This window comes from Rhipicephalus sanguineus, unplaced genomic scaffold, assembly GCF_013339695.2.
Source record: "Rhipicephalus sanguineus isolate Rsan-2018 unplaced genomic scaffold, BIME_Rsan_1.4 Seq985, whole genome shotgun sequence".
Taxonomy (NCBI): Eukaryota; Metazoa; Arthropoda; class Arachnida; order Ixodida; family Ixodidae; genus Rhipicephalus; species Rhipicephalus sanguineus.
The window spans coordinates 85144-97782 of NW_023616430.1; the positions used below are offsets into that span (position 1 = coordinate 85144).

General features: G+C 49.5%; 1 protein-coding gene across 1 annotated transcript; it reads left to right on the top strand.

Moving 5' to 3' along the window:
- The first annotated feature begins 7983 nt into the window (after window positions 1–7983).
- Window positions 7984–10295, top strand: LOC119378799 (uncharacterized protein K02A2.6-like). Its single transcript, XM_037647825.1, has 3 exons — window positions 7984–9093; window positions 9769–9920; window positions 10007–10295. The coding sequence occupies exons 1-3, from the start codon at window positions 7984–7986 to the stop codon at window positions 10293–10295; spliced, it is 1551 nt and encodes a 516-aa protein (XP_037503753.1).
- The last annotated feature ends 2344 nt before the right edge of the window (window positions 10296–12639 follow it).

Sequence of the window (12639 nt, forward strand, 5' to 3'; positions counted from 1 at the left end):
GTTCGATTCCGCGCTTCGGAAACATTTTTCTGATTTATTTTTCTTTGGGATATTGATGTATATATACATACTTATACATATACGCAGCATGACGGCGGCGACGGCGACGGCAAAAATCAGCCGAGACTGTCCATATAATTGCTATCGCAATAAAAGAAAAAGAAGACAAGGTGCGCGGCGCAAGGCGCGCGCGACGTTCGGCGCGTGGCGCAATAAACAGTTTCAAAACTTACAGTGGCATCCACTCTTTGGGTACAGTGTACCAGATTAGGGTGAACATGGCTCAGCGTGGACGCGCTCCGCGGAGCGTCATTGCATCCGGCGCGGCCGCGCACCGAATCGAGGCGGCGCAGGCGCACACGAGCGCACCGCTCTTGCTGTACTACAGCCAGATAAGAGCGGCGCCTCGGCAATGGTCCAGCTCTGTTGCAGACCACGCGCAGTCGCTCTTGTGCGTCCCTCTGCGCATGCGCCGCTACGCTTCCATGCGCAGCCGCGCCAGGTGCGCTGCGCCGTGTTCACCCTAAGAGTGGACGGCACTGTACATCGTCGTTTTGCGTCCCATTTCTAAGGAGCTTCGCTCATCGGTTGTATTCGTACACGGTACAACTGCTGATTGTGTGTGTGTGTGCGTGCGCGCGCGCGTGTGCGTGAGTAAAACTGCACTATACCGTGATCCAAGGAGTGCCACATTGTAATATGCGTTGTTTATTTCTTGACTGGTGTGTGTGTGTGTGTGTGTGTGTGTGTGTGTGTGTGTGTGTGTGTGTGTGTGTGTGTGTGTGTGTGTGTACAACTGCACTATACCGTGATCCAAGAAGTGCCACATTGTAACATGCGTTGTTTATATCTTGACTGGTTCCTATTGCCGTTATATTTTGCTCCTTAGCAAATAAAATATTATTGCTTACCAATGAAAGAAAGAGAGAAAATATATTAGAAGGCAGATAGGGTGGCATGAGCTAGTACACACCGGCCTGCTACTCTGCACGGGGAAAACTCAACGGAGGGAAAAGAGTGATGAAGTATGATGATGGTGACATGAATAAGTGATCCGTACATATATTATAAGATATGTTTGCTAGCGTAAAGTAGACAAGGACACTAATAATTATCTTTCATTATGCTGTATACCAACTAGCCCATCTGTCCGCCTTATAGCGTGTATACCTTTTTATGAATGTAAAGCTAGCTTTCCTGCGATGCAGTTAGTCACTTTTGCAAACAACGTGTTCAAGCGCAGTTTACTTACTATGCGCAGTTATGTTACTATGACGCGGAAAATGCCTACTCAGCTCTCTTGACATAAACATGCGTATTAGACCAACCCCAGCACGTGCAACTAGGACCTCGTCTCAACTTGAAGCACGACAGCTGCCGCCATTAGTTGGGCGAATATGCAGCGCAAGGGAGCGCGCTCGCGGATTATGAAAAGGGTCTAACAGACCCTTTTCATAATCCGCAATCTTACTCATCGGTTTACCAAACGTCCAGCATACAGTCCAATAATACTGAAAAAAAAAAAAAAATGCCCTTGTAGCATTTGGTATACTGTATCGCCGCATATTTCGGGGGAAATGCAGCTTTTAGCTTATGCTTGCACTCCCATGTCAGCCAGCCTAGAGGCCCCCCTCTTGTGCGAAGGAAGGAAGGAAGGAAGGAAGGAAGGAAGGAAGGAAGGAAGGAAGGAAGGAAGGAAGGAAGGAAGGAAGGAAGGAAGGAAGGTAACAGAAAAGGAATGCTTGAAATACGTGGCACAAGGTTGCAACTGACAAGAAACAAGAAGGGAAAGAATGGCGTTCTTTCTGTCTCTTCTTGTTTCTTCTCTGTTGCAACCTTGCGCCACGTATTTCAAGTAACGATGCACCAACTAGCCCAACATAGCGTACAGAAAAGGAGAAGGCAGGGAGGTTAACCAGACAAGGGAAGACATTGCTCACAGTTCGGGCTCCACGGTGGTCTAGTGGCTACGGTGCTCGACTGCTGACCCGAAGGTCGCGGGATCGACTCCCGGCCTCGGCGGCCGCTTTTTCGATGGAGGCGAAAATGTTTGAGGCCCGTGCGAGGAGGAGCACTCGGAAAAAGGACGAAGGGCCCATGGACGGAGGAGCGCCAGCGAAGGAAAGAGCGAAACCAGCGAGGGCCTCTTTTGTATCATCAAACGCGCGTAACTACGCTATTACGGCACCGTTTCGAAAAATTCTCGCGGCTACGTGTTTGTTGAAGACTTGTGCACAACTGCAACACCACAACTAATTTCGACCTATGGGTGGCTTTTGCAAGTCTCACTGTACGTGCCATGTAAAATTGATTCAAGAGCTCCCTTTGAAACGTTTATACCTATTGGCTGGAGCGTAGTAAACTTTTGAATAAGATACGATTCTCTATATTGTTACAGGTAGCTTGTTTAATAACTATTCACAATGCACAGCGCAGGGTGGACAAGATGGCGACAGTCAAGCAACAACCAGCAAGCGACGTCGTCTTCCTCTTTCATACAGCCACGCTGTCTGGTATCATAACCCCCCGGCGGTAGAAGCACCGTCTCGGTGCTTAATCTACACAGATGTGGTCGAAGGAGGGTAATAAGACTTGAGCCGAGACACGTGAACGATGTCGCTCGTAGCTGACGATGACGTCGTTGGATCCAGGGGCGTAGCCAAGGGGGGGGTTGGGGGGGTTCAAACCCCCCCCCCCCCCCGAAATTTTTCAGTTTTGCTTGCGTATATATACACGCACACATACAAACGCACGCGTGAACATACATAAAGTATGGTTGAACCCCCCCCCCCCCCCCCCGAAAAAAATTTCTGGCTACGCCCCTGGTTGGATCGGCTGGGATGATCTCATAAGTGACGTCAGTCACCTGGCGAACGACACGGTATGGTCCAGTGTACCGTGACAGCAGTTTCTCAGAAAGCCCCACACGCCGAGTGGGTGACCAGAGAAGCACAAGAGAACCCGTGGCGGTTACGGGCGAGTTGGCGCGCGTGGTCGGCGCGGGCGATGGCTTCTGCGGCATATTCGGTGGCGGAGGGCAGCAAAGTGTCCAAGGGTAGCGCGGGTTCTCGTCCGTATAGGAGATAGAATGGCGAGTAGCCGGCAGTGTCGTGACGCGAGGAATTGTAGGCGAACGTCACATATGGCAAATGAATGTCCCAGTCCTGGTGATCAGCCGCAACGTATTTCGCGAGCATGTCGGTTATGGTCCTGTTGAGGCGCTCCGTGAGACCGTTTGTCTGTGGATGGTACGAAGTTGTAAACTTGTGCTTGGTATTGCAAGACCGCAGGATTTCTTCAACGACAGCTGAGAGGAAGGTGCGGCCACGGTCAGTGAGAAGTTGGCGTGGGGCTCCGTGCACTAAAATTATGTCGTACAACAGAAAGTCCGCCACGTCGGTAGCGCAACTCGTCGGAAGTGCTCGTGCGATAGCGTACCGCGTCGCGTAGTCTGTGGCGACAGCAATCCATTTATTTCCGGAGCTGGAGAGTGGGAAAGGGCCAAGCAGGTCGAGACCGACTCGAAAAAAAGGTTCAGCGGGAACCTCGATCGGCTGAAGGCAGCCAGCTCGAAGGGCAGACGGCTTTTTGCGACGCTGGCAGGGCTCACAAGCGGCGACATAGCGTCGAACAGAACGGGCAAGTCCAGGCCAAAAAAAACCGACGACGTACACGGTCGTATGTGCGGGAAACGCCCAAGTGGCCCGCCAAGGGAGCGTCATGAAGTTGGTGAAGGACAGTCGAACGCAGATGTGCCGGTATGACGGGAAGTAAGTCGGAGCCGAGTGGATCGAGGTTGCGGCGGTGTAGGATCCCGTCTTTGACGAGATACATTCGTAGAGGCGCGTCACGAGGTGCTGACTCAAGTTGGTCAATGATGGCTCGTAAAGATGCATCCCGGCGTTGCTCTTCGCCAATTTTGAGCAGCTGCGACACAGAAAAAAGCCGACTTCTTCTGTCTCTCATTCCCATTAGCAGCCATTCTTTACCTCCAAGGTAGTGCCTGGTGAGATTTCTCCTGTGCGTGATTAAACAATAAAGATTTTGTTCAAAACGCCGTTGATTGATGAAATAAACCAACGAAAAGACGCCAGCTGCTTAACGAAAGACTCCAGATGTTTTCTAAAGCAATGGTTTTCTAAACAATGAAAATTCACAGCGTACATGTAAAATTAAAGTGAGCTGCAAGTCGTCATAACTCATCGAACCTTTCGTATAAACGCGCCCGATCTCACGTCGGTGATGATGTACTGGGCAGAATTCACGGAAGATTCACGGTTTACCGATGAACCTCCGCAGCTTCGCCCACTCATCATCATTCACTCCGTGGATATGCTGTGATTTTTTTTAACCGTTAGCTATTGACCCCCGAAAGCGAGGGCGGACGTGCAGCATGGCGTAGCCGCTCCACTGTGGGCCGTAAGCGACGGGCCCGCTACTGACAGCTGCGCATTTGCGGCTGCTCCGACCAGGAGATATTTTACTAATGAGATGACATTTTTAAAAAAGCAAGCAAAAAATTCGAATTGGAACCCTAGCACGTGAGCTCGAAAGGGCAGGGCCTAAATTTTAGGGGGTATTTACCGCAGAGTGATTACAAACTCGGACGCGTGCTGGCGGAAGGAATTACGAAAAAGCTGTTCTGGATGAAGATCCATGGATAAAATATATCTGAGGAAAAGTGTCAACGCGTTTCCACCGTTCGCGTGCTCTTCCATAAACGCGAAGCAAGGAAAATTCGATATTGTCCCATATATCTACTGCGAGCGATCCCAGATTTCATTCCGCGATGTCCGAAAACAGAAGTGACAGACATTTTAGCGGCACTCATGTAGTTATTCCTGAACATTGCTTTCCTTACGTGCCGTGCGACGCTTGAAACGAGCTATCAGCAGCGTTTCTGGAACAGACGACGTCCGCCGATGAATCGCCGTCGCACTTTCTCGCTACCGATAGGCCTAGACGTCACGAGCCTCTTCGGAGAGCGCGTTTTGCTGTCGAGCCGACTTGCAGAACAGAAGCTGCGTCGGCACCGTGCATGGCATCGTGGCTTACTCGGAACGCACGCACGAGCGCTATTTATTCAGCGGAATAATTCTTGGTCCATGATTGCGACTTTATTGGCAGCCCCAAGATCGAGCTGCACATGTTCTGACGCGCCGGCGGTGCGATTGCCGGTGATAGACGCCCCCAAACCCGAGACTTTGGCGCAAATTTCCTCGATATTATCAGGATGGCGCAGTATAAATACAATTTGGCGCACTTTGGCGCAGTTGGCGCAGGAGTGGAATCGCTGCTGATATAACGAATTATCTGTTATAACGAAGTAAACGAAGAATAGTCTTGTCATAGATACAGTGGTACAAATAAACGTTTATAACGAATTTTCGGATATAACGAAGTTATTTCCGTGACAGATGTGTCTTTGTTATAATGAGGTTTGCGTGTATTGCGATAGCAATTATATGGACAGTCTCGACGGGTTTTTGTCGTAGACGTCATGTCCCTCCTGTACGAAGCACAAATTGATAAGATCACCCCACGCATCTTATGTTCTACCGCGGGTAAAAGCGCGCGAGCGGGGGCGACGAACGCGGCCGAAGCAGAGATCAAGCGGGCCGGCCCATTATCGTCGGTCGGAGGGTGCATGCGATAACATCACCCCGCTCGGGAGGCCTGCTGTTGAATCAGACAGGAAACGCCCGGCCCGTCTTTAACGAGCATGAAAAGACGCGTGCACCCTCCGTCGCTCGGAGGGGGGGGGGGGGAGGAGGTGTCGCGCGAGCAGCAACTTTTGAACTTTGTATCTAAGGGCGCGGTCGCGATCGCTGGCGCGCGCGCTATCTCGACAGCCATCACAGCAGGCGGCTCGTGTACCCTTCTACGTGCTGCGCTCTCAATGCGAAGTGACTATGCGGAGAGAGCATCTCTCCCTAGAGCGACCGTATTCTCTTAAACCAGCGTTTTGTGGATACGCGACATCGGATACAAAACAGTCAGCTGCCAGCCTCACTTCGTATAACACTACAATTTGTTGCTATCGCATTCGTTGCTGCGCCCTTGCGGTGAAACTGACTTTTTTTTAATATTCAAACAAACACACAAAAAATGTTTGAAATGTCCGGTACATATTGTCTTACTAACAACTTTTACAAAAAGCCACTTATAAAAAGAGTGTATGATGTGCAGTCAAATATGGACAGCTTCACGTCAATGTCTCATGATTTAAGTGCGAAAAACGGAACGGTTATTTATACCTTTATTTTTTTTTGTGAAATGGCACAGGGATAACTGACAGCAGCTATACAATAAATGAAAGCTTAGAAAACAGAGCTCAAATACATATCAACGCTTAGAAAAAGAAACTCAGAACAGAGGTGGTTTTATTTTTCACTGGAGAAATGCAGGTCTGTGGCTACCTCGAGCTCTGATCTCTCCTCTTTACAATGATGCCAAGATGGTGGCACTGCGCCAAGGGGAAGCTACAAGATTTTCACTTTATGAAGCCCGGTTTTGTCATTTTGATGACAGCACAGTTGTAAAGCGCTTTTTTCTCAATTTCTACTGCTTATCTAGTTCTAATATTTCACCATGACATAAAAAATGGTCTGAGGATTGAAAAATAAATAAATTGAAAAATTGATCGTTTTGACCGAATTCACCATTCCCATTGCCATGTCCCCCCTTAACCACTTGATACAGAGTTCCAGAGTACAGAAGTGTTGCTAAGACACGCACAGCTTTCGCTAGCACGACTACGAGATGTAGTTTCCCACATGCTTGTGGTCGATTCTGTTAAGTGTCAATCACTCGATATCAATTACTTGAGAAAGGTCATAAAACAATGATAACTCCAAATAGCTGGTCATTTTGTACTGCTAAAAATGGAGGGTGATATATCGTTGATCCTCAGATGTAGATGCGAGAAGCATGCCGACCACACGTGCCTTCACCCCTCGTCACGGCGCATGCTCCGGCCCTCGGGCCAGGGTATAAAAGCAGCCTCTGGAATAAACATTCAGTCTTGTTCCTGCCATGAAGTGTCTTTCCTCGCACCTACGTACGATATTACAGTGGCGACGAGGATGGGATTGTTGATCGCACTTCGATTCTGACACCAGAGTAATGGGATCTCGACCCCCGGCCTTCGACGACGCTGTGAGTAGCTGGAGTACGTATCGTGTACGCTTGGAAGCCTACTTTGAGGGCAACGAGATTACCGACACAGCTAAACGCCGTGCCCTACTGGTTTCGTCATTGAGCGACAGTGTCGTCCGGATTTTGCAAGGGCGCCACCCGGGGGTCCCCATCAACTCTTTGACGTATGATGACGTTGTCAAATGCCTGGAAGACCATTTCAACCCTCAAGCAAACGAAATAGCCTCAAGCTATACCTTCTTCACGCGAAGGCAAGAAGAGCAAGAAAGCGTTCGGGACTACATTGCTGAGTTGAGAAGACTTGCCGTAAATTGTAATTTCGGAACGACACTGGACCGTATGTTGCGGGACCGAATCGTTTGCGGGATTCGGGACGATGAAGCGCGCCGGTGCTTGCTGGGCCGCAAGAAGTTGACTCGTGAAGAAGCCGAAGAGTTTGTCTTAGCTTCTGAAAAAGCGAACGAAGACGCTCGTGGGATGCAAGCTCCATACGCACTAACTGCAGGCGGTGGCGTCAACATGGTACAGAAACAGCATCAAGGAAAGAAGTACAGGAGAAACGACCTACCGCGAAGTCCTAGTCTCTCATGCGACAGATGCAAAGGGCCGCATACCACGGCGTCGTGTCGACATCGCAGTTCCATCTGCCATCAATGTGGCAACAGAGGACATCTTGCTAGAGCCTGCAAAAGATCCCACGCTCCGACGTCGGGAACGTTCGCCGTCGACGGAACAGAATGCGAACATGAAGAAGAGATTTTGTATGCTCTAGTCGCACACAGTTCGGCCAATAAGCGCTTAGTGCAGCCAATTGAGCACACCTTAATGTGGGAAGGCCGTCGGCTGCGAATGATTGTCGACACGGGATCACCAGTAAGTGTAATTCCCAAGAGCGTGTACAAGAAACACTGCAAGTGGTGGCCGGCTTTGCAGAAAACTCCCATACGCCTTTCATGTTTCCTGGGACCGTTACCGGTCTGGGGCAAGGTGGAAATGAAGGTACAGCTTGGTCCAGTAACGGTGAGCAGTTCTCTGATAGTGGTGGACCATCAAGGGCCCCTGCTGTGTGGAAGAGACACGATAGAAGAATTTCGCAAAGCTGGCGTCTTCCTTTTGGAGAGAGGCATGTCGTCTATGGTGAATGTTGTGCACGTCGACAGTAAGCTCACCGCACTTCTTGACGAATTTTCCGACTGCTTTGAGGACCTCGGATGCTGTAAGGGACCACCGGTGAAACTATACCTCAAGGAAGGCGCCCAACCTCGATTTCTGAAGGCTCGGACAGTTCCGTACGCCATGAGAGCGCAAGTATCCGCCGAAATCGACCGACTGGTGGAAGTGGGAGTTCTGTCCCCAGTGAGCGTGGCTGAATGGGCAACGCCAGTAGTGCCGGTGGTAAAGAAAAACGGAGACATCCGGCTGTGTGGAGACTTTAAGCTGACGGTCAATCCAGCGACAAGAACAGAACAGTACCCGCTTCCGAAAATCGAAGACATCTTTGCAACGCTAGCGGGGGGCGAGGTGTTTAGCACGCTCGACTTACGGAACGCATACAACCAACTTCCCCTGGATGATGATGCCAAAAAGATAGCGGTGCTGAATACGCACAAGGGCCTCTTCGGCTACAACCGCTTGGCTTTTGGTATCGCCTCGGCGCCTGCGCTGTTTCAGCGGCGCATAGAAGCGGTACTACAGGCGTTACCCGGCGTGAAAGTTTACCTGGACGACATTATTGTAGCGGAAAAAGCGCAGAATACCACGCTACTACGCCAAGTGTTGGAACGACTGCGGGCGAATGGCCTCACGCTGAACAAAGAGAAGTGTCGTTTCCGGGAAAAAGAAGTGGTATTTCTTGGGCACCGAATCGACGCAAGAGGCCTTCACCCCCTGCAGGACAACTTGGAAGCCGTGCTGGCGGCGCCGCCACCGACCTCGGTAAGCCAGCTTAAATCATTCTTAGGACTGGTGACGTATTACTCGAAGTTTCTACCAAATTTGTCAACCACTTTGGCTCCGTTACACCACCTGTTGTCAAAAGCGGTACCCTGGTGTTGGGGGAACGCACAGGTGGCAGCATTCCAAGAAACCAAGCGCGCCATGAGCAACGCAAACTTTCTTGTGCATTATGATCCTCAGAAACCCCTGCGGCTTGAGTGTGATGCGTCGGCGGAAGGAATAGGCGCAGTTTTGTCTCACCGCATTAAAGGGGTGGATCATCCTATCGCTTTCCGCTCCAGAACTCTTACGTCGGCAGAACGTAACTATTCACAATTAGAAAAGGAGGCACTAGCGCTGGTTTTTGGCGTTGTCAAATTCCGAGATTATTTGTTTGGCAATAAGTTCACTCTGGTGACCGATCACAAGCCTTTGACTGGCTTGTTGAGTCAAGACAAACCCATCCCGCAGATGGCAGCGGCACGAATTCAACGTTGGGCGCTGCTCTTAGCAGCATATCAATATGATTTGGAATACAGAAAAGGGGAGCTGAATGCGAATGCCGACGCTCTGAGCCGCTTGCCGTTGCCTGTCCGCGATGATGGCAGCGAAAAAGAACTTGCCGATTATGTCCTGCATGCGCAGGCACTGGATGACTTTGTTTTGTCTGCGCAGAATGTGTCTGATCACACCAGCAAAGACTGCACACTTCAGCAAGTAAAGACTTGGATCCTGCAAGGCTGGCCCAAGCGCCTGGGGGCAGACGAACAACAGTATCAACCATATTTTGCACGGAGGCAGGAATTGACCGTGAGCAAGGGGATACTGTATTGGGGTCACCGTGTGGTTCTTCCTAAAGCTGCTCGAAATTTTGTTTTGAAAGAGCTGCATGACACGCATGCTGGCATCACAGCAATGAAGAACCTCGCGCGCTCGATTTTCTGGTACGAGCCCGCGCCTCATCGACGCCGGTTAAGGAAGAACCCTTCGAGACACCCGTGACCCTGGAGCACTCATCTCCGGAAGGGCCCCTCTCTTCCGCCGGCGACCAGACAACTAGCAGCGACGCCCTGCAAGCCGGTCAGTCCGTGCCGGGCGAGCCAGCGTCTGGAGGTGGCATCGAGCCGGCAGTTTCAGGGCCAACAGAACCAATCCAACTCAGACGCTCCACCCGTGCCTGCAAGCCCCCGGATAGGTTCTAGCTCAGGGGGGAGGAAGTGATATATCGTTGATCCTCAGATGTAGATGCGAGAAGCATGCCGACCACACGTGCCTTCACCCCTCGTCACGGCGCATGCTCCGGCCCTCGGGCCAGGGTATAAAAGCAGCCTCTGGAATAAACATTCAGTCTTGTTCCTGCCATGAAGTGTCTTTCCTCGCACCTACGTACGATATTACAGAGGGGGGTGGTGAAAAGAAAAACAGTGGATAGGCCACTTTCTAATGATGATCTTTTTAGCAACCTTTTGAAAGAGGGCGGCAACCAGAATTCGCCAAGCTGTTTCTTGGTGCATTATGCCACATGTATTCTTCCACATATCACTGTCCTGGATCCTGGCTTTTTTTTTTTTTTACAAGCTTCCACTTATATAATGTACTGTTGCCTACACATGTGATGATTCATGTTTTGTCCATCTTACCCATGCTCTTTTTTCCCACCAATATTTTAATCATCTCTCGCTTATATCCACCACTGACTAGCTAATGCACTGAAACCCAGAGCCTCTAAAAAAAATGCACCGTTTCCACGGATCTTGTTGGTTCCTTCCCCAAAAGAAAGCATCAAGGAGGCCTTGCTCATTCTCCTGCACTCCCCCTCTGCCACCCCACTTCACTTGCCTGCCTCTGCATATGATGCTCTCACTGCCAATCAACAAGTGCCAACACCCTGAAAAAAGAAAGTAAAGAACGCCAGTGTGTGCTCACCTACCCACAGTGCTAGTGCGCAAGACAATGCAGCACTACCGAGCCAGGTGATCCTGTGCTACACGAGGGACAGTCAAAGCTCCCAGAATGGTGGTTCAGTGTGCTAATGTTATGACCTATGGCAATGCTAACCTAATCTACTACGAATTAGGAACCTTGTGCGCACGCACACACTTGTTGCGTCGCTCCTGCCATTGTTGGAGGCAGGGGCAGAACACTTCTTTCAGAATCTGTCGGAGCTTGGCCATCGCTTTGCTTGTAACATGCCAAGCCACACATCACTCGTGCAGCAATACCTCACTCCCTCCATCACTGTATTCTCTGGACCTCACTCCAAGTAACTTTTGGCAACCATGGAGGACATCAAAGCAAATGCAATAGCTTAGCTCAGACATATTCTGAAAGAGACCACCTACCACTGCTTCCAACAATGGCAGGAGCGATGGAGCAAGTGTGCGTGTGCAAGGCTCTTATTTCGAAGGTGATTAGGTAAGCAGTGCTTACAACATAACCACCATTCTGAGAACTCCCCATTGTGAGGGGCTCTTTTTTGTTAGAACTCCATTTTATCCTAACAAATTTCTTGTCGGATAGCGCCAAGTCGGGCTAGTTGGTTGACATTCATTGCAAAAGCTTTTTAACTGCGCTAACAAACATGGACAAAAGAGGCAAGAAGACTGTGCACATCCAGTTTTCTTCCGTTTTTTTTTTCTGTTTGTTAGCACAGTTAAAAAACCTTTACGATAAATCTCCGGTCCCCTCGGAATTTGAATTAGTGCGGTTCTATTGTACTATCACGATAAAAAAAAAAGACGACTGAATTTTTATGGTAGTATTCTTTATTAGTCAGACTGCCAAGACCCTTAACCAGTAGTATCACATTTTTGTGCAACTTGAATTCCCATGTAATGGACCACTCAATCAATGACTGTTCTTACAGCCTTTCAAGCACACAAAAATATCATAAATGAACCAGTCATTTTCATGCGCTCTTCTTTCTGATATCTCCTATAGAAGCTTCAGTCTATTTAATCTATACTGAAGTATAAAAACTCGCATAGTGAAATTCAAATGCTAGAAAATTGTCTTGCTCTCTGCTTTCGCACCAATAAAATGCTCACGTTTGGCTGCTGACAAAGTAAAACAGAATAGGTTTCAATAAAAAATACCGAAGAGAAAATCGTAGCAGTTCTGTACAGAAGTATCCAAAGGTCATAAACTGCAGCAGCAGCATACGCGAAGACGAGTGCTCGAAGCACCAGGAAAACAGAGTTTCTCTGTGTCTTGTGTAGGGTGCAGCCCCAGCCACTTCAAAATATATGACATTCTACATGTCACTCTTCCAGTGTGCTAGGCACTCTTTGCACTGCTGAACATAATCAGTTCTATGGTGTCTCTATGACTGAACAGCCCAATTATAACCTGTTCTCTGGGCCTTATCTCACCACTTGCAGCTTTTCTGGATGCAGTCAGTGTGGCCTTGGTGTGCTTAAACACACTCTGCATCATAACACGTGACATATGCTTTTGTCATGACCAATTTTCACCTGCCATTCGTGCCTGAACAGGCACAGGCACTCAGGATGACTCGCAGTTACTTCCGGATGTAACACAACCGTT